This window comes from Crocodylus siamensis, chromosome 8 (genome assembly GCF_052110815.1).
Source record: "Crocodylus siamensis isolate JL-2025a chromosome 8, ASM5211081v1, whole genome shotgun sequence".
In the NCBI taxonomy this organism is placed as follows: domain Eukaryota; kingdom Metazoa; phylum Chordata; order Crocodylia; family Crocodylidae; genus Crocodylus; species Crocodylus siamensis.
Genome location: NC_143402.1, coordinates 63426451 through 63451159, shown reverse-complemented (window position 1 = coordinate 63451159; position 24709 = coordinate 63426451). Strand labels below are relative to the sequence as shown.

General features: G+C 46.6%; 1 protein-coding gene across 5 annotated transcripts in view; it reads right to left on the bottom strand.

The window, feature by feature from the left end:
* OGFOD3 (2-oxoglutarate and iron dependent oxygenase domain containing 3) overlaps positions 1–23394 on the bottom strand; it is a 103469-nt gene extending 80075 nt beyond the window's left edge. Inside the window, exons 1-2 of one of the 5 annotated variants that reach the window (XM_090060958.1) lie at positions 16733–23394; positions 9218–9435 (exon numbers count right to left, since the gene is read on the bottom strand). In XM_090060958.1, coding sequence (XP_089917084.1) covers positions 9218–9325 — 108 coding nt within the window. In that variant the 5' untranslated portion in view covers positions 9326–9435; positions 16733–23394. Of the gene's footprint in view, positions 1–9217; positions 9436–14211; positions 16237–16732 lie in introns of those variants that run through there. The other 4 variants (XM_090060956.1, XM_090060954.1, XM_090060955.1 and 1 more) reach the window with 4 other exon arrangements.
* Between the last annotated feature and the right edge of the window lie 1315 nt (positions 23395–24709).

The following is a 24709-nucleotide window of genomic DNA, read 5'->3' as shown; positions in this document are numbered from 1 at the left end:
GCCCACAGACTGCATGTTTGACACCCCTGGTATAGGCAATAGGAATGTGGCCTTGCTACTCACATGTACTAATCATTCAGAGGACTCTGCGACTGATCCTAATTCAAATCTATTTCTATAGACAGCCTTGAAATCAGCTGCCTGGTAGGCAGAGATTCCAATGAATGAAGAGCATCCCATCTCTTCTCAGAATCACTGGAAAAAACAAGGAGTAACCATATAAAAGAGCTGCTTCCACTCATACTAAGCTATATGGGAACATTGTCAGGAGAATTAAAGAGGCACATTCAAAATTTGCTTGAACAGCCTCGCGTGGAAGGGACAGCACAGGACAAACAACATTCTATATCCTGTGCTGACTTAAAAAAAATCCTGAGACGCTCTTTCTACAAGAGCTTGCATGTCAGTCTTCTGGTGAAAGGGCACATAGCTTTAAGATACATCACAAATAACCTTTAAAATTCACTTTTGCTGAATCTGGCAATAATAAACAAAGAAATTGGCATTACAAGTCCCAGGCAAAGAGCATATGAAAATTCTTGTGGAAAGACGATGCCAATTCAGAGTAGACACAGGGCAAGAACAAGTAAAAATAAATTCTAAGCCACAGTCTCATTGAGATTTGGCATTTTACCAAAAAAGAAAGAAAAAAAATCTGTAAACATCAAGCCTAAAAAAAAACAAAACATAGATTAATGTATTTGCTGACATTTGCCAACACACTTGATGCTTCACAGCTCAGTTTTTCCAAAGGACTGTTTGCTCACCAGACTACACAAACAGGGAGCAAAGCACTTCTTGAAAAATCAATTAATTCTCCTCTGCAATCCAACAGCACCAGGTGAACCGTGAGCAAGCACTACCAAAAGCAAAGCTCACCCCAAAGCTGTAGAAACAAAAGACAATTGTCAGGGTGGGAGTGCATTACTTAAATTCACTCCACCACAGTGTGAAATAAGTGTAGATCTGCTGGCCTCCAAGAGATGTTGCAAAGTCCATCCATTTCCCCAAGGCTCAGAAGGGAGAGAGAAGCAATGAGGATTTAGATATGTGAGGAGGGTAAGCTACTGTTTTGCCCCTACCTGTTAATAATTTTAGTTACCAGTTCCCTTTTTGGGAATAAAAGGAGGCTGCTAGTTCCACAAGGGGGCTTTCAATATCAAACTCTAAAGCTCTGAACAGTGGACTTCGTGTCTGACTAAGAGCTTCTCCCTGCCACCCCACACCCCCCAACACACAAAATGTTCTCTCTCTTCTTCAACCTCTCCATCAGCCAGATCAATCACAAACCTCAATTATTCCTAAAAGTAATCCTCATGGCTGAGCCACCCCAGATAACACTGAGTCAATAATCTCTCCTTGCAATATCTGAAAATTATTTTTTCTCCTAAGCCATCAGAGATAAAAATATAGTGGGCAGGGCCACTAATGAATTCATGGGAAAGACGATTCAACCAGGTTACAACTAAAACAATTAACTGAGAACACTAAGTATTCAGCAAAACATATCAACAAAGGCAACTACAGATTCAAACTCCACGAGGGAGGAAGGGAGCAAGTCCTCAAGAATCTGTACTGTGCTGAAACACAAATGAAACAAAGTTACTGAAACACTGGCAGTTTTCCAGATTCCATTCAATGTAAATTCAAGTGCCTTAAACAAGAAAAGAAGCAACTACGGACTAAAGACATCATAGAGGTGACAACCTAAAGCCACAGTACGAGTCACAAACCTGTGTCCAGCAGAATTGCCAACCTCTGTTATTCAAGAGTCAGAACAGAGAAGTCGTCATACATTTAAGTAATAAATTCAGGGTTTTTAATTCCTAGGACCCACTCAGGGAAAGTTTTCAAGACTTCCTCTGCAACCATTAAAGGCTATGTACTTCCTTCAAAAAAAAAAAAACAAAAAACAAAAAACCAACCCTGGAATTTTCATATTATTACCTAACTCCAGGTGCAGAAGAGCTCAACACCCTATACTGGAACATCTATAATAAGACTGCAAGACCTGGAGACACTGTATGGGTTTAAAGAGCACAGCTCACAGCCATAGGTTGTAATAAGCATGTGAATGGGAACTAATTAACCAAGTTTTGCCTGCCCTGTCATAAAAGGTACTAGAATTCTGCACTACTGGGACTTTCTCATAGTGCAGAAATAGAAATGAATTCAGGTTCTCTGAAGTGCTAGCCAAATCTACTAAAGATGTGATGGTTAACAACGTGATCTGTGCAGAAGCATCAACATTGATGATGATGGAGCATAAAGCCTGGAAAAGCAGTAAGCAGAATTTGACTATCCCATCTGAGACCAAGATTAGATGGCACATGATGGGGGTAACATACGTGTCTTGAGATGAAACCGAAGATAGGCCAGATGACAAGTGAGTGCAGAGAAACAGGAAAGGTATCCTGGATGGCAGCGGTAACACTGGGGGAGGTTCGTTCACCGACTCGCCCACTGTGGAGAAAACCTCTTTGGTGGTTAGGGAGCAATGTGGGAAGTGCAGTTGTAGGGGAGAACGCACGCTTTTAGGAGGAAACATCGGTAGAGACTTTTGTACACAAGACTTAAAATGCACACCACAGACAGCAATCACATCATACCATGGTATCTTCTCTTCTCCAGTATGGAACACAAAGAGATCAACCTTTGACTGGCGATACCCTGAACTTCCATGCAGCTTATTCACGATAAGGCAATGGTTTGCAACTAAACACCCTGCTGTGTGATGCTACTTACTGCATCAATGAAAGTAGTATTTGACTACTTTGAAATCTATAAAAATGGCTCAAAACTCAGATACAGAAGCCTTCCTGTAATGGTCTATTGCTGTTGTCACAATGTCTGACAGAATAACCAGTGCAAGTGCCAAAACCTCAAAGTACGGTGTACTTGATTATAGATGCAAAAACTGCAGACACATTGATAGACCAGCATCTGAAGGTTAAACTTTATTTGTATCATTGCAGGAATCTGAACCAAACTTTGGAAAAACAAGTACTCTTTTTTTTTTTTTTAAACAAATCTTCTTTTTAACTTTCAGATATGGACCTTCACATGCTTGTACCCACCCATGACAGATGACCATTCATTATGCTTCTAGTACCCACTGTGAGAATCAGTAGCCTCAAACAGTTTATAATTAGGTTCTGCATGAGTTTTGGCCTAGTCCCAAATTTAAAAAATAAATTAGAGCAAAACTAAAAATTGACTTTTTAACAACCTTTATGCATTCTGCCTTTAAAATGTTCTTGCATTTTAAAGACGGAATGCATGCACTGTCTGAGGTGTACTTGGTAGCTGTGTTGGTCTGAGATGAAAAGACATACAAAAAACTAGGACTCTTTGTTCCAAAATGCAATAATTTACAATAATAATAATGCAATCTTTGATCCCAAAAGCTTGCAGAAAAGGACAATTTTCTTGCCAGTTTCCAGTTGGTCTAATAAAAGGTATCACTTTGGAACCAAGAGTTCTAGTTTTCTGTATGCACTGTCTGACAACTTTGTTTTTCAGAACTAGCATTTATCATTTCTGCCTCTCCTTACTTATTCCTGTTATTCCTGGACACTGCCAGGTTTCCTTGTACCATTTACCTGAAACCTGATCAAAGAAAGTAATAACTTTCCTGTCTTTTTCAAATAGGCTGGTAGTGCAGCCAGGCAGTTTCCATAGCCTCTAAAACAAATACCTATTTCCCTTGAACAATTCCTGAGCATTATCTAGAAGAACAGCATTGATTGGCAGTGGAATTCAAAAACAACATTTATCTAGGGAGTTTTTCCACAAATGCAGCTGACAAGTTCATCATGTTCTGAATTAATTATGGCAGAAAAATGTTTCCTGCTAGAAAGAAGAAACATACAAACCCCTCTCTCCGCTCCAAGACCACTGGGTGTGAAACAACCCAAAAGATTATGACCACAGAAAATATAGCCCTTGGTGAGACAGATAAATTCATCAGTGCAAAGCTCCACTGGATCCAGAAGGCAAGAATTCCTAGCTGTCTGGATCTATCTGAAGAATTAGCTTTGACTGCATTTGAGAAAACATTTAAAGCCAGGACATCTAGTGGTTGTTATCCAAACATCTATAATGGTTACTGGATGTTCACATAAGCCCTTTGGTTAAACAATGGTTACCAGATTTACGTCTCTCACAAACGATGAATAAACCATCCTAAGAAACAAAAAAGTGAAAGTGGCAGACTGAGCAGTTTTCATGTAAATAAGAAATCTGCAACACCGGTTTCTGTGCATCAGGGTCTCTGCATATGAGTGGCATTGTGCAGTTTCAATTGCTACAGCAATCAAAAACAAGACTTAGATTATTTTAAGAACAAAGAATCTCATTGATGCTTCTTCCCTTGAAGCTAAACATTGGGTTAAACAAAAAAATTGCATTTTGCAAAATTAAAGTATATCAACCATTTACAGTATACTGAGAATCACAGGACGGATGCAACAAGACTCAGTAGCAAAGGGCACCATTCTTGATCCTCCTAATTTTCCCTGACTCTGCACTTCAAGTGACAGCAGTTCACAACTCTGTATTTGCCTGTCTGAGGAGGACACTACAAATGCTAGTTCTGAATGTGCTTATTCTATTTCTCAAACTAGTTTCTCCTCTGGAAAAAACTAATATTAAATTAACATGTTCTCAAAAAAACCTTTATCAAGATTCTGTCATTTTTAATGACATTGAACAGCCTTGGAAAAGTAGCAAGATCAGCCTAAAGAGGAGGCTGGAAATGCCCTCATGCGTGGCAGGAACCAGGATTTACTAAAGGGGAGGTGCAGCACACTGCCTCTCAGACCATGGGGGGGATGGGGCAAGGTGTGGCTGGAGCTCCCAGGTCTGCAGGGAACACCAGGGAGCTGGGCAGGGAGCAGGTGCACAGGCTCTTTCTTTTTTGGAGAAAAAAGCCTGCCTGGAGAAACGCACAGGCAAGGTGGCCCACTTAAAAGCACCGAGAAATTTCCAACAAACTGCTCCAAGCAGCAGCATAACTAGAGATGAGCAATCAGGGCACATGCCCCAGGCACTAACTTTGGAGGTTGCTGGAAGGAAGCAGGGGATAGCAGAATGGCAGCAAGGTAACAAGCTCAGCACCCAGCCACAATCTACATACAAGTTGGCGGCAGCTGTGAGAGGGTAAAGGGAATGGTGAGTGAGGGTGACAAGGGACTCCTGGCTCAGGTCTGCATGGCCAGAGGTGAGCCCACACTGAGAACAGTCCCTAGGTGAGCCCACAGCCCTTCAGGTAATGTTCTGCCTGGCCCCTCCACTCTAGTTCTCCTGTGCTCAGCAAAAACCCTTCCCCACCTATCCACCCCCATCTCCCCTCTGCCCAGGGCACCAAAATAGCAAGCTACAGCTCTAGCTCAGAGCTCTGGGGCTGAATCCAGTTTCAAAGAACATAGTAATTACTCCTTTTACTGAATCACTAATCTATCTGCAAAACCACCTGCAACCTTCTGCAAGTGTCTGGGAATTTCCTTCAGCATCTCAACAGCACCCCCATGTGGGGACTCAGGAAAAAAACAAAACAAGATTTAACCAAGCACTGAGTACACTTGATACATCATGCTAGAAGTCAAGTCAACTTGCTAATAACAGAGGAGATGTCTGCAAATATATCAAATACTATAGGTGTCTTCCTGAAAACAAAGAATGAAGGGATGCACCTAAAAACTGTCAGCCATTTAAGTAAACAAGTGATATGTGTAATAAGTTGAGAGCACATTGTCCAGACACAAACTTAAAGGATTGCTTTATGGAATGGCTCTGCCTTTACCTGAAAAAGTTCCCCCGCCTCCTTTGGGTGCGGAGCCAGCCACGCTGTCAGGGCTGATTAATCATAAAACAAGAGTGTGTGCTTCACTTGGAGTAAGTTACAGAGCCATTGAAATCTGCAGGACCTCTCTCCATGATGAAATGTAAAGCTGTTTGGGTCATCAAAACCAAAACGGACCTTGTCCACTCCAGGGCAGAGTAAATGTCTGGATTGCAAAGTTCCTCTGGCAAGCAAAAAATGAGAATGGGCTTTTTGCTGGCCATAAACCTAACAGCTAAAAAAACATGCTCTGAGGGAAGTACCAGCTCAGTCTTCTCTTTTGAGCTCGAGGCAGGAGTGACTGTGCAGAAACCTCTGGCCTTGCTTCTACCGGAGCCCAAACTGGATTACCAGAATGCTTCCTTCTGGCCATAACATCTTGGAAAAACTAGAAGGCACAAAATGTGTTTTAACTGACACAGAGCCATGTATGTTCTCTACCCAGCGAGCTACAAAGCACTTTGGCCCAAAGAACTTTTGGAACAAGTCCCACATATACACCCATGCTGATCTCATAGATGACTTCAGCCATGCCTATACTAGCAGCAGCAGATGCTGTACGAACTTCACAGACCCTCAGTCTACATCACATCTGGTTTCAAAATCAGCCTGCCACAGAGGTCAGAGCTACCCAGCAGAGGAGAGAAAAACAGGAGAGTTTTTCCTGCTTTTGCACACAACCCTGGGGCATCATTCTTAGACAGCTAAGACTACAGCCTGGACTCTCCCCAGAAATCCTAGTATCCCTCCAGTCACTCCCATCCATTTCCACAGCACAAAATAGAGGGAAACCCCATCACAGGAACCCAAAGACATAAGTGGCTAGGGAAACAGGTACCTACTGGAGAGGAAAATGCCTCAGAAGCTGCTGCAACTTCCTGGAAGAGGATTTACAGAGCACATGTGCCTACCGCACCTGTGAGCAGTAATATCAAAGCTGTGTTTTCATTATCAGTGACAATCTGAAGAGAAACCGGCTCGTAACTCCAGCACACACATCTAGCAAAAAGCAGCATCAGAAGCTAGTGTTTATGTAATTATTACATGCTGACAATGCCCCAAATGACTTCCGCTACATCATCCATATAGTATTTACAGGTTAGAAAAAAACAACCTCCTTCACAAGCCCATTACAGAACTCAGTGGAGCACGAAAGGAATTCAGAAATAGAATCAGTAGATGGTTTATTCTGCATTGCCTTAGAAAAGCAGTTTATGGGGAAAGAATGGGGCCAGGTCTGACCACTCACGTAGACTCCTAGCCAGAATGCAGGACCTCCATCTAACCCAGGAGGTGCACAGCCCCAACAGGGGAGATGCCTTGGTAGACCTGGTGCTGGCCACCGGTGATGGCCTGGTGAGGGGGCTGAGAGTGTTCGACCACCTGGGCGACAGTGATCATTGCCTGCTGGAATTCACCATCCAGCGCAAGATGGCAAAGCCCTACAGCAAGGCAGCAGCCCTAGATTTCAAGAGGGCGGACTTCAATGAGCTAAGGAGAATAGTCGGGGAAGCACTGAGGTCCCGGAGGGGAGGGGAGCCTGGTGTCCAAGAAGAGTGGTCGCTCCTTAAGGAGACGATCCTCCAAGCCCAAAGGGAGGTAATCCCAACATGGATCAGAGGGAGCAGGAGGGCACAAAGGCCCCCAAGGCTCACCAAAAGCATCCGGTAATGTCTCCAAGCTAAAAGGGAGGCGCACACCCAATGGCAGGGAGGGGCCATCACCAGGGAGGATTATACTGCGGTTGCTCGGGGATGCAGGGGGGGCAATCAGGAAGGCCAAGGTGGAGATGGGACTGGGACTAGCGACCCGGATCAAGGACAACAAGAAGTCCTTTTGTAAATACACAGGGGGCAAAAAGAAGGTTCCAGGTAACGTTGGGCATGTCCACGAGGGGCCAGCAGGGGAGATTATGCTTAGGCGCAACCAACACGGGTTCATTAGCGGCAGGTCCTGTCAGACCAACCTGGTGGCCTTCCATGACCAGGTCACCAAATCCTTAGATGCAGGGGTAGCAGTGGACATAGTCTTCCTGGACTTTTGGAAGGCCTTCAACACTGTCTCTCACCCCGTTCTCATTAAGAAACTGGGGGACTGTGGTGTCAACACCCACGCAGTCAATTGGGTCGCCAGCTGGCTGGAGGGCCGCACCCAGAGAGTGGTGGCGGATGGGTCTTTTTCGACCTGGAAGGATGTGGACAGTGGGGTCCCCCAGGGCTCGGTCCTGGGGCCCACACTGTTCAACATCTTCATCAGTGACTTGGACGAGGGGGTAAATAGCACCCTGTTCAAACTTGCTGATGACACTAAGATGTCGGGGGATGTGGGCACGCTAGAAGGGAGGAATAGGCTGCAATCAGACCTAGACAGGTTACAGGGGTGGGCGGATGAGAACAGGATGGGATTCAACACTGACAAGTGCAAGGTGATGCACCTGGGGAGGAAGAACCAGCACCATACCTACAGGCTGGGGAACTTCCTTCTCATCAGTACAGAGGCAGAAAAGGATCTTGGAGTCATCATTGATGCCAAGATGAACATGGGCCAGCAGTGTGGGCATGCAGTCAGGAAGGCCAACCGCACCTTGTCATGCATCCACAGATGCATCTCGAGCAGGTCCAAGGAGGTGGTCCTCCTCCTCTATGCGACACTGGTCAGGCCGCAGCTGGAGTACTGCGTCCAGTTCTGGGCGCCGCACTTCAGGGGGGATGCGGACAACATGGAGAGGATCCAGAGGAGGGCCACTTGTATGATCAGGGAGCAGCATGGCAGGCCCTACGAGGAGAGGCTATGGGACCTGAACCTGTTCAGCCTCCACAAGAGAAGGCCTGTTACAAACTAGTCAGAGGGGACCAGCAGGCATTGGGGGAGTCCCTGTTCCCCCGAGCACTACCAGGAGTGACTAGGAATAATGGTCACAAGCTGGCAGAGGGTAGATTTAAGCTAGATACCAGGAGGCGCTACTTCACGGCCAGGGCGTCTAGGACCTGGAACCAACTTTCAAGAGAAGTGGTGCTGGCTCCTACCCTGGGGGTCTTTAAGAGGAGGCTAGATGTACACCTTGCTGGGGTCATTTGACCCCAGTACTCTTTCCTGCCATGGCAGGGGGTCGGACTCGATCATCTGCTCAGGTCCCTTCCGACCCTAGAAACTATAAAACTATAATAGTACAGGAATGGTTCTGGAACCAACAGTTCCTGGAATGACATCAGAGACCTAAGCACTTAGGGAGCTGAAACACGTGTACACTGTGATGAGACGCAGGATGTAAAGGTTTGCCTGAGACTCCAGAGGAAATGGAGCTGGAGCACAGGCAACCTGCTGGGTGACTAGGAGGGCCACCGCACTTCAGCACAGACACACGTATAGAAATACCTTCAAATCGTTTGTGGCTGTCATAGTCCTCGGAGCAGGGCACCTCCACAAATCTGTCCTGCAGGCTCTCGCTGGAGTGAGCCAGCACCTCAGTGACACCGTCCTCATTCTTCAAGTAGCTCCAGCTCAAGAGGCCACCAAGGACAGCAGAAGAGATAAGGAATGCTGCTTTCAGCCACTTCCGCCTCGATTCTTGCTGGCTTCTGCTTTTCTTCACACTAAGGACAGAACATAGGAACAGCCCTGAGTGAACAAGTAATGATTCTGCACACAGATCTACATTTTAACAGTCATAAGTCTCAAGGAAAGGGAACAGGGGGTTCCTGACAGCTGAAAGAACATTACAAGCTTTGTAGCACCAAGCTTTGATGATTTCATAGATTTCACAGACATTAGGGCTGGAAGGGTCCTAGAAGATCAAGTCCAGCCCCCTGCCCCGAAGGCAGGAAGGCAGCTAGGGTCAAAGGACCCCAGCAAGATTAGTATCTAAACGTTTCTTGAATGACTCCAGAGTAGATGTCTGCACCACTTCTGGAGGGAGTCAATTCCAGGCCTTGGGGGATCAGACAGTAAAGAAGTTTTTCCTTATGTCCAGCCTAGAATGGTCTCGGAAGAGTTTATGACCATTGGTCCTTGTTATCCCTCGGGGCATTCTGGTGAACAGCACACTCCTTACATACTCATAGACTACCACCAGGTCACCCCTGAGCCTGTGCTTTTCCCAGCTGAAGAGTCCCATGGCTCTCAGCCTCTCTTCATAAAGCCTGTTCTCTTGCCCCCTGATCATGCACATAGCTCTTCTCTGGACTCTCTCAAGCTTCTCAACATCCTTCTTGAATTGTGGAGCCCAGAATTGAATGCAGTACTCCAGCTGCGGCCTCACCAAGCCCAAGTACAGCGGGAGGATGACACCCTGAGATTTACTTGAGAAGCATCTACAGATGCAAGCCAGAGTTTTGTTTGCTTTACCAGCTGCGACATCGCATTGGTGGCTCATGTTCATCTTGTGGTCAATCATGACCCCCAAGTCTCTTTCAGCAGTGGTGCTAGCAAGCGTAACACTGCCAAACCTATAAGTGTGCTGCGTGCGTGTGCGTGTCCCCACACCAAGGTGCAGTACCTTGCATTTTTAGGCATTGAACATCATCAGGTTTATCTCTGCTCACTTTCTAAGCTTATCTAAGTCAGCCTGGATCACTAACCTATTCTCAGGTGTAAACGCTGTGCCCCAAAGTTTAGTGTCATCGGCAAACTTGGCCAGTGCGCTTCTGACACCAATGTCCGCATCGCTGATAAAGATGTTAAAGAGAACCAGTCCAAGGACAGAGCTGATGAGACTGAGGCTGTGATTGTAAGTGTGGTTATCCGAGATAACCACCCTCCACTACCACCACTTTGAAAGATTACTGCTTTTTATTCTTTGTAACTGTCACAGGGCGGGGACCCAGGAGCGACCATGATCTCTCCTGGTGACCCCTACCGGTCCAAGTGGGTGTCCATGCACCCTTGTTATTTCTCCCGCCACGACTTTGATGGTGAAAGTATTGTAAGGGAGGCTGCCTTTTACCCGCTTGAACACGGTATCCCTTGGCGTGCTCCCGCCGGTACCCCGTCTACTGATGATTCTGTGCACTCCCCGCCCCTAGGGCTAGCGTGACTCCTACCACCAGTAATACCATGCCCCAAGCCTCTTAGGGTGTTCTAGACATTGTTGAGTCTGTTATTAATACCCACGCCCTCACGGACGCTCTCTGGGCCTGTCTTCACCTAGCGGCCCACACCGGGCCCTTCTCAACGCACTCCCGCCCCCAACGGGGCCTTTGCCTTTATACGAATCGCCCTCCCTGGGCTTACCTTTGCCTCGCTCGCGATTCCCCGTAATCAGGGCTCAGGCGGCCTCGGCCTTACCTGGCCCCCAGACCCCTTCCTCGGGTCCTACGCCCACTGGGCTTCTCCCAATTGGGGCTCAGGCAGCCTCAGCCTTACCTGGTTCCCAGACCCCTTTCCCAGGTCTTACGCCCCACTGGAGCCTTTTGCCTGCACCCACACTGGGCTCCTCCCGACACTTCCCCACAATGCAGTGCCACTCTCCGGCACCAAACTGCTGTGCCCTCCCTGGCATCAGATTGCTGTGCCCTCCCTGGCACCAGGAACTCCCACGCTACTGGGGAGTCCCTATGAGGCCTCCTCCAACGCCTACAGCCTCTCCCAGTCCTCCGGTTTAACATTAAAGCAAAACCATAAGCCAATCAGCTGTAACACAAAAACCCAACTCAAACGCTAGCCTCCTGGCTTAAAACGTAAACCCTAAGCCTTCTGGCTCATCACTGTTTTCCTTCCCTGCCAGGGCTCCTCTGCCTGGTATTCTTACCCATGAACTGCTCAGGTCCTCAGGCTTCCCACCTCTGCCTACTCCTGGCAGAGCTCTCTCCTTCCCGGCTGCCAGAAGAGAACTGCCCCTTGGCCTCAGCCTAGGCTGTTTATAAAGGCCAGGCCCTGCCCCCTTCCGGTCAGCTGACCTCTGGGGTTGTCCCAGCAACCCACACCTGTCCTTCTTCAGGAGCAGGGCACTTCAACGTAACCTATGTTAAATCCATTCCCCAAAGAACCGAAGTGCTCCTTGTCTTCTAAGCATATTCTCATCCTTAAGATATGAAGGACAGGAGACAGAAACCATGCCACAGCTCTTCTCTAGGACCCAGATTTTAGTCCGTTACTGCTCCTGATTTTCTGTTGCTGCCACAGGATATTTATCCAGACAAATATACCTGCATGTGTAGCCATTAAGTAAAAAGTGAGCAGTATCTGAAGCTTCCCCTGTCCCTGTAGAGCAACATCTTGCCTGCTGTGGCTTCTTGCGCTCCAAGAATCCAGCCCCAGCAGCAAACTCAATAAAGGAAACATTCCACACAGGTTCTCTAAGATGCCCAAATGAATACAGAGGAGCAAGATGTCCTAACTAACAACAAATACCACATCCCTGGCTGTTCCGGTACCTAGTCAAGAGTCACCTGCTTAAGTACTGGAGTTAACTTGCTAGGAAAGTCAACGCTGCTGCAAACTAAAGAAGCCATTCTGTGAGGGAAAATAAGGGAAGGTGGACTCTGCGCTAGCAAACCTCTTGCAGTCTCATCTGCAACCTCCCACAGGAGATTCCAAGTAGTGAGCACATCTCTTAAATGCCTGCCCTGGCAGCCTTTTCTTCCTCCCACGCTGACAGTGTCACTGGGCCTCAAGCACCCATGATTTCTCTAAAACCCATTCAAATTGTTCGACACTTGGACTTTCCACTTCTAATTTTGCCCCTCTGCACAAGTCCTGCTGTGATGGCATCATTCATACAATCACTTCACATTTCTCACTAAATACAGTAGAAGACAACTGATTGCCAATTACACAGGGTGCACTCCCAACTCATCCACCCTATACACATATAAAAGAGAAAAGACACAATTTACTTTTAATGTCTCACAAGGAACAAGACATTGTTGTTGCTTATGAAAGACAGAAATGTTCCCAGGGTAAGATATAGATAGGTTAAAACTACTTTTCAAACTGGGAGCACACATCCCCAAGGGAGCATGGAGATCTGCCCAGAGGTACATGCCTAAATTTTAATAATGGCGACAGAGCTTCTGATTGGTCCACACGCAGCGGGTAATAGTGTTGCTGTACACTGATGCTGGCGTTGACACTCTTCCTAAGCAAGGCACATGCAGAATTAAGTCAGGTACAGGGCACAGAAGCAGCTGTATTTGCAGGTAAACAGGTACACAGCCAAAAAAAGTTTGAACGCCACTGGGTTGCAACATCTCTATAACCCTTGGACTGATGCTTCAGAAGACATGGGTCCAACTCCCAGCTCTAACAAACCCCATGCAACACTGAGCATTTCAGCTCACCCATTTAGATCGGAAAGACCTCAAGGCAGGGACTAATTCTTGACAGCTTCCCTGCCCCACAAGACTCTGAACAGCAGCCAGAAAAACTGATCAGACCCCTCCTTGTCAGGTTTACTCAGCACCTACTGCTGCTGTATGGAAAAGTAACAGACCGCACTGGAACTGCATGTCTGCAGGGGCAAGATGAACCTCTGCAGTGCCAGCCACAGGGCTCAGGACTGCTAAACTATTTTAAAAGCACTGCACTCAGAAGTGGCAGACCAGGGTCTGTTGACGTGAGCTTCAGCCCACAAAAGCTTGCACTATCTATCTACACACACACACACACACACATCTAGGATTCTGGAAAGGGGAGTGCAGACGGTGTGATGCATCATCTTATATAACACAACACACCTTCTTCTCTAGGTAAGAAGAAACTAAAAGCTTTACTAATACTTTAGGGCCCTGGAGCTGTATTGCTCAGTTGCAGATTGAATAAAAATAAATATAACTTTATTGGAATATGCGTTAATTCATTAGATGACATAATACATACGTATCACACTCGCAACAAACTAGGCAAAACATAATCAAATGATGCTGTTCCTTTAGTCCTGATGTCATTAGAATTAAACAAGCATCTCCCAGGGGTCTAAAACAAAACCTAGCCTTCTTGGGCATCTCGACAGTGCTGTCACGGCTTCACCTGAAGTTATTTCTACACCCATGTTACTAATGTTTGCCTGAGTTAACATTCCCAAGCCAAAGTTAAAGTTTTTTAGCTAGAGTTAAAAGTCTGCAGGGCTGTGAAGCAAGAGCTGTTACCAGGAGCAGCCAACACACAGCAGACTTGCAGTAGAAAGAAGGCATGATTAGTGGAAAATCAAAGCTATTAACAAGGATAAAGTCTCTTAAGGATAACACCTATGGGTGAAGGCTTTAGGAGGAACAGGGTAGTCCAGGGTGCTCAACTTCCAGCCTGGGGGCCAGATGTTGCCTGCGCAGCCATGGCACACGGCCTGTGGGGAAATTTGGCAGCAGAGGCACCCCGGCCATTAACAGAGCCACCCCAAGTCCCACGTGGCCGTTCAGAGCCAGGTCATTCCCCACCTTCCTGGATGGGTGCGACCACCCCTACGGGGCCAGGCCCCGCCCGCCGGTTTCCAGCTCAGGTGGGGGCTGGGCGCCGGCCCGATCGGCCCGAGGGCGGAGCAGCCCGCGGGGGCTGCGGTACCTGCTCAGGCGCCTCCGCTCTCCGCGGTCCGGGCCGGACCCCGCGCCGCCCTCGGGAGCTCTCGGCCCCGCCCGCCTCTGCGGAGCCATGGCGCCGCCCGCTGCCCGCACCGGCCGCCCGCACGGGCAGGCGGGAGCGACGCGCACGGGCAGCCGCCGCAGAGCCTGGGAGGGCAGGGAGGAGCAATCCAGCACCGAGCCGGAAGAGCCGCCGGGCACCAGCGAAGGGGCGAGGCGGAGCAGCGCCCGCCTCAGGGGAGAGAGGCGAAGGGCCGGAGCGATCCGCGAGCAGCGGCCGGACTAGAATAATCTAGGCCCGAGCGAGCACCGAGAGCCTCCCGCGGCGGGCGGCGGGGGCGTTAACGCTGCGGCGGGGAGCAGCAGCAGGCGGCTCTGGCCCGGCTCCTCCCGGGGGAGCTGCGGGCCCCGGGCCGAGCTGGGACGGTGCCAGGCAGAGGGAGGCAGGCGCAGCCCTGCCCTCCGCTGGGAGGGGCTTGTGTGGGGCCGAGCAGGGGGTGCCGCCGGGAGCCGACCCCAGAGGCGGGCAGTGGCCGAGGGAGGGAGGGAGAGCAATCATGCTCTCCCCTCACGGTTGCAGCGCCGGGTCCGCCTGCCCTGCCGGCTGTGCCCCGACGGGCTGCGGCTGGGGGAAAGGTCTTGCTGCTCTAACTCGCAGCCGGACGCGGGTGTGACAGAAAACGCTGCAGCTGCGCCCGAAGCCACCCGTGTCTATTCACGTGGTTTCCTCGTGCCCACCCACTTCTGTCACTTTCAAACTGCGCACTCCTCCTGAGCGCAGTGGGGAGAATTTAGGCTTGGGCTGTTGGCATCTGTTCTCATTCATTTTCACTACATGCGCCCCCCACCCCATACATCCTCCTTGAACTGTTGTCATAATTCCTTGTGGTGCTTCCAATTTAGCTTCTAATTCCCTCCTCTTCTGGCACTGATTACGATCAGCCCCAAGTCTATTTCGAAAATCTTTAAAAACTGCTCACACTGCACTTCGGGAGTCCAGTGCTTTCCATTTCCACCATGCTACTGCTTTATTTGCTTCCTCCTTTTGGCCTTGTACATTTTCCACCTGTTTTTCTAATTTCGTAATTTCCACTACATCCTTTAAAGATATCCCCTTGCAATGCCTTTATTGTGCCTACCAGATAGCTGCTTCTTGCTACTACTCCTTTGCTGTCTTTAGGTGGACTGCTCCTTTTGTTGCAGTTCTTTAATAAAGCTTTGCATGTCCATTGTGCTTCTCAACCTCTTTTGTACCCAGACCCACTTGTAAACATTGACAGCTAGTCCCAACCCAGAGCCCCACACTCATACCCCCACCCCCAGGCCTTGCCCCATGGGGGCGCAAGCAGCTCCCCAGAGGCTCGAACTCTCCCAGCCTGCAAAGGGAAAGCCACAGCTTCCTACATATTTCTCCTTTAAAGGAGAATCCATTTTTAAAGCTTGTTTGTGAGTCTTTTATGTATTCTTCCAGCCCACTTCTGGGTCATGACCCATGAGTTGAGAAAGGAGTCACTCTGTAACAGCCATTCTTTGTCCTTTTGTTCACCCAGGAATTACATCAGAAAAGACCATAGGCCACAAAACTGTATCAGTGCACCTGGTCCAAAGAACACATCCTTACTCCAAAAACCCGGCATCATTTTACTTATCATTCATCCCTAGCTCCGACAATTCTTTTCTCACGAGCCTGCCCTATCAAGTTAATCCAAAAAAGTGGGGCAAGCTCCTGAATTCCAGCTTAATCTGAGCTCCCTTCCTTGCAAAACCAGTTTGACAAGTTTACATGAATAAACATCCTAGACTGCTCCCTTCCCCCAACAAATTTTGCAATCCTCAACAGCTGTTTTTAAGGCCAATGTTCAACAAAATGTCTATGCTGTGCACAATAAAATCTCTTGAGTAAATTCAGTAAACCTGCTGTGCTTGATGGCTTGCCAAAACTGTGCCCAAAATAATTGCCTGCCCCTGCTGTAGCAGGTCCTGAGAGCAGCTCTCTGGTGTCTGAGGGGAAAACGCCTTTTCCCCTTCCCCTCTCACAACCAGTTGTGGTACTGGGATCTGTCTCAACAGTGTCAGGACAGAAAGACAAGGTTCTTTGGGTGAATCTGATATCTTTTATTAGACCAACTTAAACAGTTGGAAAAATGTTAGCAAGTTTTGGGGTTTAAAAACCCTTCATCAGGCTGAGGAAGTCTCTGCAGTTAGTGTGCACTCTTCCTGAATGGAAGGAATAGTAAAGAAGCCAGAGGCTGGGCTGGTCTGCATACAAGACAGACAGTCAGTGAAGATGTCAACTGAGTGAGTGGGTGAGACGGACTGGGTGGTCGTGGGGGAGAGAGAGAAGGGAGGTGAATGTAGCAGTTAAATACTGGAGAGGTACCTGGGAAGTCAGCTGTCAGGGAGGTTACAATGTGTCATAAATCCACTGTCTATAGTCCATGATTTTTTGTATCCAGGAGGTTGTCGAAGTGAAGTTTGTAGGCTCAGTCTCTGAGAAGTGTTTTGTAAGTTTCCTTTGAGGATTAGAACTGAGAGACTGGAGAGAGAGTGGTTTTTTTGTGAGAAGTGGGCACCCACAGGTAATTAGGTATTCTTGTCTTTGATGGATTTCCAGTGTGCGCTCATTCTGGTGTGCAGTTGTTGTTTGGTCTCTCCTACATATTTTTCATCAGGGCATTTACTGCATTTCTGATGAGATGTATTGCATTTCTGGAGGTGCATCTGTAAGATGCAGGGATGCTGATGGCTCTGTTGTACGGTGTAGTAATTGTGGGGGATTTGGAGATACTTCTAAAACTAAATGGGCTACATTTTCAGCACTTCTGTGCAAGCCAAGTATTGCCTGCCTAGTCTTACATTTACTGGGGCCAACTTCAGTTCATACTGTGAACAGGGCCTCTATGGGCACTAATCCATACTGTACCAAGTCCTACCCAGGGCTGCTGAGCCTCCCATCCCACAAGGACCTGAGAGGGGGATGGTGCAACTGGGAGTGGGGCGGCACGGTGGCCAGCTGCCTTTCTGGAAGGAGCAGTCTCTGTGGCTACAAGGGACAGGACTAGGAGCAATGGCCTCAAGCTGCAGCAGAGGAAATTTAGGTGGAAGATTAGCAGTAACTCTGACTAGGAGCGTGTTCAGGCACTGGGACAGGCTACCTAGAACTGCAGAATCTCCATCCCTGGAAGTTTTCAAGGGCAGGCTGGACAGACACTTGGTTGGGATGGTTTAGTCAGGGATAATTCTGCCTCGAGGGGGGCCTAGATTAGATCACTTTGTGCGATCCCTTCCAGCTCTACTTTTCTATGGTCCTATGAATGCACTGCGTCCAGAAAAAGAGCACAGGAGTTTAATCACAGGAAGTTCTAATCTAATTCTCCACTCACCAATGCTGGGTATAACATGCATTACCATGGCCCAAGTCACAATGAGAGGCAGTCTACAGTTTCAATAGCTTCAGAGCTTTCTCAGATCTCTTAGCAAGCTAGAGTTCAGGCAGGGCAAGGCCTCTGACATGTTCCTTCCCTGACAAACTCTTAAATATCCTTGGGAAAAGGGCGAGTCATCTCAGGCATCTCAAACTGCACCCAAAGCTCTGCAAAACCAAAACCTGACACCTGCCAATAGGGTATTTGGGGCTGACGTGGTCATTTGTTGACAAACCATTTGCAACTTTGTCACAGAGGGAGCGTGTACATGTGTGCTTTAATGCACAGTAGCCTACGTCACTGTGCATTAAAGCATCACATAAAAATGTACGATTACGCTAATGAGCACTGAAATAAGCTACTGTGCATTAACCATCACTTAAAAATTGCGTGCATTTGCACTTTAAGGCAGCATTTCTTTAGTATCTCACATTACAGATGCTAAATTTAATGTGCATTAGAAAAAAATGCCTTAAGGCACATGTAGACGCGCCCAGTTATACCAACTGCCAGATGAGTTGAGGGACAGGGCATTGCCAAGCTGTTAGAGGACAATAAACAAATGAACATGGCCAACCAGGGGTTGACTCTGGTTTGAGATTGTGAAACACATGATGTATGTTGACAGTGGAACAAAGCTATGAACATATGGGTATCAAGGAGCAGGGCAGGGTCTTCCCATACAACTTCCCATCTCCACTGTTTCAATATTAACCCTAGAATCTAAGGCTGCTAACAGAGCTGAGCAAGCCACAGGATTGAATGAATCCCCCAAGGACAAAAAACTCTACTCTCACAGAACGGGAGAAGAGTAAGGGAACAAAAATCCACGTGAACATTAGCCAAAGTGAAATTGTTCTTAAATCGAGTATTTTCCCAAGATCAGACAGTAGTTCATGGTGCTATACAAACCTTAGCTCTGGACAGAGGCTAGCCCCCACCATTATTTAACAGGCCTAGTTTAGTAGAATCAGGAATCAAATTAATGCAACTTTGCTCTGGCTAATTGCTTCCAGCTTCTATGCAGAGTAAAACTGACCCGAGTAACAGGGAATAAGGAAATGAAAGCAAGTTTAGCCAGAATTTTACCACTCCTGAAAGTAGTGCTGGGGAGCAGCATCTTCTTGGGGAAGAGATTCCCAAGTCACAAAGTCCAAAAGAATTCTCTATCCTATCTCCTCCCCACACCCCATTCTGCAAGTGCATCACAACCTAAAGTCTTGCCTTGACAATACAACAATGTAAAAAAAGTAACGGTATACTGCTCACCCCTCCATCAGATCCTCCCAAGGACAGTTCCCTTTCTGCTATTCTGCAGGTAAATAAACAGTCTCAGACCAGAAGTCGGATAACTTTTCTGTAACAACTGTTACAATGCACAGCTATTTGGTAAATACTGGCCAATTCATCAGACATCAAGGGAATGAGTGAGAAATATGAAATGTCATTTGCTCGAAAGTCTCATAATTATAGAGAGTTATCATCAATCATTAAAATAAAGTACGTGATACTAAGAAAGCCAGCCAGAAGACCAGAAATTTTCTGCCCCCTTACAGAAACCCCAAAGACCCTGAAAAAAGCCTCACAGGTCCTGTGCAAGCAGGTCCAATTTAAGGAAACCCAGATCTAAATTCAAAAGGACAATAATAATGTAGCATGATCTCGTATTATCTAGAGCATTTGCTTCAAAACCAGAAGCTCAAAATTTCAAAGAGAAGGCTAGTAAAGGCCTACTGTAGGAGAAAGCCAGCTATCTATACAACTTGCATATCAGCAGGGAGGCCAAGAGTGTAAGAAGCGGCATTTACTGTCAACCACTGATGTATAATATAGACTATTACACAATTCAGGTTAGCCCTAGTGCTTGGCTTAGTAAATGCAATTCCCTTTCAAAGAAAGATCGGATCTTACTTTCCTTGTTTGTATCATTTTCAAACATCCACAGAATATTGCAATCATAGAGGAAGCCACCTGCTTTATGACATTTTGTTAACTTCATCAGATTCTAAAATGAGCTTCCTTGACCTACACTACTAACATCTAGCTTGAATCATTAAAACTAAAAACTAAGATTTTTGACCATGTAAAGTTACTTCCCACTATCGATGCTTTGTGCATATCACTCATTTTCAGAAATAAAGATAAACTGGGCAATTTCCCTTCCTACCTTCAAATTCTACTCATGTGAGTTACAAGCTTCAGGTTCTGGACGAAGGTGTCAAAGAGTGCTATCACCTTAAAAATAATCTATAATTATCACTTACCTAACAATGATTTTTAGGAATGTTTCTACTACTCTTTTTTTCTGTAGAGACAAGCCTCTTGTGAAGTCAAAATGAAAGGCTTAAATTGACTGTGACAGGAACCCACCAAAGTTACCAACTTACCAGCCAGCAGGTGGTAACCCCAGCCCTGGGGAAGAAGAGAGACACCCATCCCCACCAGAGAAGCCACCTTTCCATATGCTCCGAATCAAGCCTGGACCTTGGTGGCTGGGCTGTAACATGGCTGGCTGGCACCACACCAGCCAGAATTTAAACGCTGACTGGCCTGGAGCATGAGGGAAGAGGGCTAAAGGACAGGCTGGAAGAAAAAAAGAAGGAACACATCAAAACTCTAGGACAGTTGTGTCCATTCCCCCCTGCCGGAGCCAAGAATCACACTGCACTTCCAGGACACTGTCCACACCACGGATTACAAATAGGATAACAGGTCAGGCGGGGAAGTGAGTAGGCAGCATGGAGAAGCTGGGCAGAAGAACGGCTGGAGAAGACATGCTGAAATGGCCCTCTGACACTGCGACATCAACAGAGAAGTCCACAGGATAGAAGTGCCCAAGAAAATAGCCACCCAGGGCACGAGCCCTGCACAAGGTCAACGTGAGCTAGACCAAGCCACACAATACCCTGCCAGAAACACAGGCACAGAGAGCCCACTGATTAGGGGCGGCTGGCCCAGCAGGCACAGGGAGCCCAGCCCAGGGGGTCAGAAGTGGTGCCAAGGGCACCCAGGACTAAGGTCAATACCCCAGAAAGGGGGTAGCTCAGCACACCAAGGCATTACTTCCCTACCCAGCCAAACTTGAGCTACTTAAGTTTTGTTACTTGTTTTATTGTAATTCGTGAAACAGATGCACAAACACCCTTCTAGAGGATCCAAACCTCTACCGAACACCTAGAGGAAAAAAGAACCAAATAGGAACCTAACCCATCATTAGAGTCTAACACCCAAGTGGAAAGGGGCAGGATGTAGGGAAGGAGGAGCCCCATAGAAGCTCTACACAAACTAAACTGCACCAAGACCACCAAAGAAACAGGGACCACTTCCCCATAACTAAAAATTCCATCCAAGAGAAACAGCCAAGTTGTGGCAGGTGAGAAGGGAAAGGTACACACCTTGACCAGGTGCACCCTGACCAGAAAGGGTAGAACTCTCACATTAAAGCCTGTCATCTTCAGCCCCTTACTTTATCTCTATCCCTGGCTCATGGGCCATTTCTGCTTGATGCGCTGCAAAACACAAAGCTACAAGAGAAAAGAGAGGAGGCTATCAGGGAAGGAATCTCTGCTTGTCAGAAAGGACAAAACTGGAAGAGAAATAACACATTTGGACTACAAAGGTCATACCATAAAAAAAAAAGACTTCTGCTAAGATAGAGGGTCTTTGTAGACAACAAGAATGCGGCCTTCCTACTCACATGTACTAATCATCATTCAAAGGACTCCGAGACTGATCCTAGTTCAAATTAATTTATCTGGGCTGTAATGAAATCACCTGCCTGGTAGACAGAGATTTCAGTGACTGATCCTACCTTCTCAGAATCACTTGAAAAAGAAACAATTGTATAAAAGGGCTGCTTTCAGTAATACTAAGCAATCTGGGAATATTGCCAGGGGAATTCAAGAGGCATGTTCAACATTTGCCTGAACAACCTCACATGGAAAAGACAGAAGAAGACAATCTATAAGCTGTATTGATATAAATGAATCCCTGAGACAGTTTCTTATACAAGAGCTTCCATGCCAGTATTTTCATGAAGAGCGTTTGCAGCTATGAGGTGCATCACCAACCTTTCATATTCACATACAAACACACACACAATGTTCTCTCCCTTTCATCTTCAATCTCTTCCCCGGCGAGGCTAATCACAGACCTCAATTACTCCTAAAAGTGATCCTCATGGCTCAGCTACCCCAAATGACACTGAGTCTATAATCTCTCCTTCCAACGTTCGAATAATTATTTTTTCTCCTAAGTCACGAGAGATAAAATTATAGCAGGCAAGGTCACTTAAGAAATCCATGGGAAAGACAATCCGACCAGATTACAAACCAAAACAACTCACTGAGAGCACTAAGCATTCAGCAACACATTACCAAAGGCGACTAGACAGTCAAACTCCAGAGGGGCGGGCAAGTCCCTGGGAATCATTTCACAGAAGAGCAAGGTAATTAGCCATCTAAAATAAGAGGTGTAGTACTGCAAGTACAAAACACCCTACACTGAAACACAAATGAAACACAGCAACTGCCCCACTGGCACTTCCAAAGCTGCCATTCAAAGGAAAATTCAAGTGCCTTCCACCAGAAAAAAAGGAACTATGGACTGAAGATATCATAGAGGTAACAACCTGAAGCCACAGTATGAGTCACAAACGTGTCCAGAAGTGTTGCCAACCTCTATTATTCAAGAGTCAGGACAGAGAAGTCATCATGCATTTAAGTAATAAATTCAGGGTTTTTACTTTCTAGGACACTCTCTAAGAAAGCTTTCAAGACTTCTGCAACCATTAAAGACCCACTAGGCAACAGTTTTGCCTGCCCTGTCATAAAAGGTGCTGAAATTCTGTACTGCTGGGACTTTCTGACGAAGGAGAAATGGAACCGAATTCTGATTTCCAAAACTTCTGGCCTAAACTACTAAGGATGCGACTGTTAACAGCATGATCTGCACAGACGTGCAGAAGCATCAACACTGATGAAGATGGGGCATGAATCTGGGAAAAGCAGTAAGCAGAATTTGACTGTCCCACCTGAGGCTGGGCTTAGAAGGCATATGATGGGGTAATAGATGGGTCTTGAGAATGAACTGAAGAGAGGGCAGATGACAAATTAGTGCAGGGAAAAAAGGAAGGTATCCCAGATGGCAATGGTAACACTGGGAGGAGGTTCTTCCACCCACTGTGGAGAAAACCTCTTTGGTACTTAAGGAGCAATGATCACTGTATAGCTATAAGAGAGAAAGCATGCTTTTAGGAGGAAACATCAGTAGAGGCTTCTGTATGCAAAACTTGAAATGCAGACCACAGATGGCAATCACATCACACCACAGTATCTTCTCTTCTCCAGTAGAGAATGCAAAGCCATCAGCCTCTGACTGGCAATGCCCCAAACTCCATGAAGCTTATTCACTAGCAAGCAACAATCTGCAACTAAACTCCCTGCAGTTTGATACCAATTACTGCATAAATGAAAGCAGTATTTAGCTGCTTTAAAAGCAATGAAAATGACTCAGAATTCAGACACAGAAGCTTTCTTCTCACGGCCTGTTGCTGTTGTCCCAGCATGTGAAAGAATAGACAGTGTAAGTGCTAAAACTGCAAACTATGGTATACTAGACTGGATGCAGAAACCACACTGACATGTCTAAGCCAGCATCTGAAGGTTAAATGTTATTTGCATCATTGCAGGAATCTTAATGGAACTTTGCAAAAAAAAAAAGGGGGGGGGCTTATTTACAAGTGTTCCCTTTAACTTTCAGGCATGGAATTACACATGCTTGCAGAACTATGACAGAAGATGATCGTTCATTTTCCTTGTAGTACATGCTCCAAGAGCATTAGCCTCAAACAGCTCAAAGTTATGTTCTGTTTGGACTTTGGCCTAATCATAAATACAAAATAAAATGTCAACTTTTAGCTTTGCTCCAACTTATTTTATCTTTTGTTTGGTTCCTGTATTTTAAAGACAGAATGTAGACACTGTCTGGCAGCTTTGCTTTTCAGAACTAGCACTTATGCAAGGTAATTTCTGCCTCATCATTTATTCCTGGACAGCACCAGTTTTCCTTGAACCACTTCTCCAAAACCTGATCAAAACAAGTACCAACTATCCTGTCCTTTTCAATTAGGCTGGCACTAAAACCAGGAGGAAGTACACATCTCCCTTGAAATGATTCCTGACCATAACCTAAAGGAGCAACATTGATTGACAGTGCAATTCAAAAACAAGTTGGACCTAGGGAGTCTCTCCATAGATGCAGCTAACAAAATTATTATGTTATCAATTAACTGTGGCAGGAAAAGTGATCCCTGCCAGAAGGAAGAAATAAACATACTCCTCTCCCTTCTCTAAAACCACCTAGTCTGAAACAACCCAGGAGACTTTGACTACTTGGTGAGACAGACAAATTTGTAATTATTATGCAAGGCTTCACTGGATTCAGAAGAAGGCCAGAACTTCTAGCTGTTTAAACCTACCTAAGGAATTCTTATTCTATTTCTTTGACAAGTTTCTCCTCTGGAAAAAATAATACAATTACTTTACTATTGGAAAACCTGATTCTGTCCTTTTTTAACAGCAGCAGTGGGCAGCCTTTGGAAAGCAGTGAGATCAACCTAAAGAGGAGAAGGCTGGAAATGCCCTCATGTCACTCAGCTATTTAGATAAATGGCATTAAAGACAGGAGCTCCATCCTGGAGCTCATTTTCTTCAGCTGGAAGGAGAGTGGCTGCAGGAACAATGGGCTTTATGGTTAGCACTGTTTATGGGGACACCAGGTACTTGCCAACCAACTGCTCCACAAAGCAGCATAACCAGGGGTAGACAACCAAAGGAATCGGCCCCAGACACTGCCTAGCAGGTGTGCAGGAATGGAGGTGGAGGGGCACCAGAACGGCAGCAGCAGGTGCCTGGCACCCAGCCACATCCTAC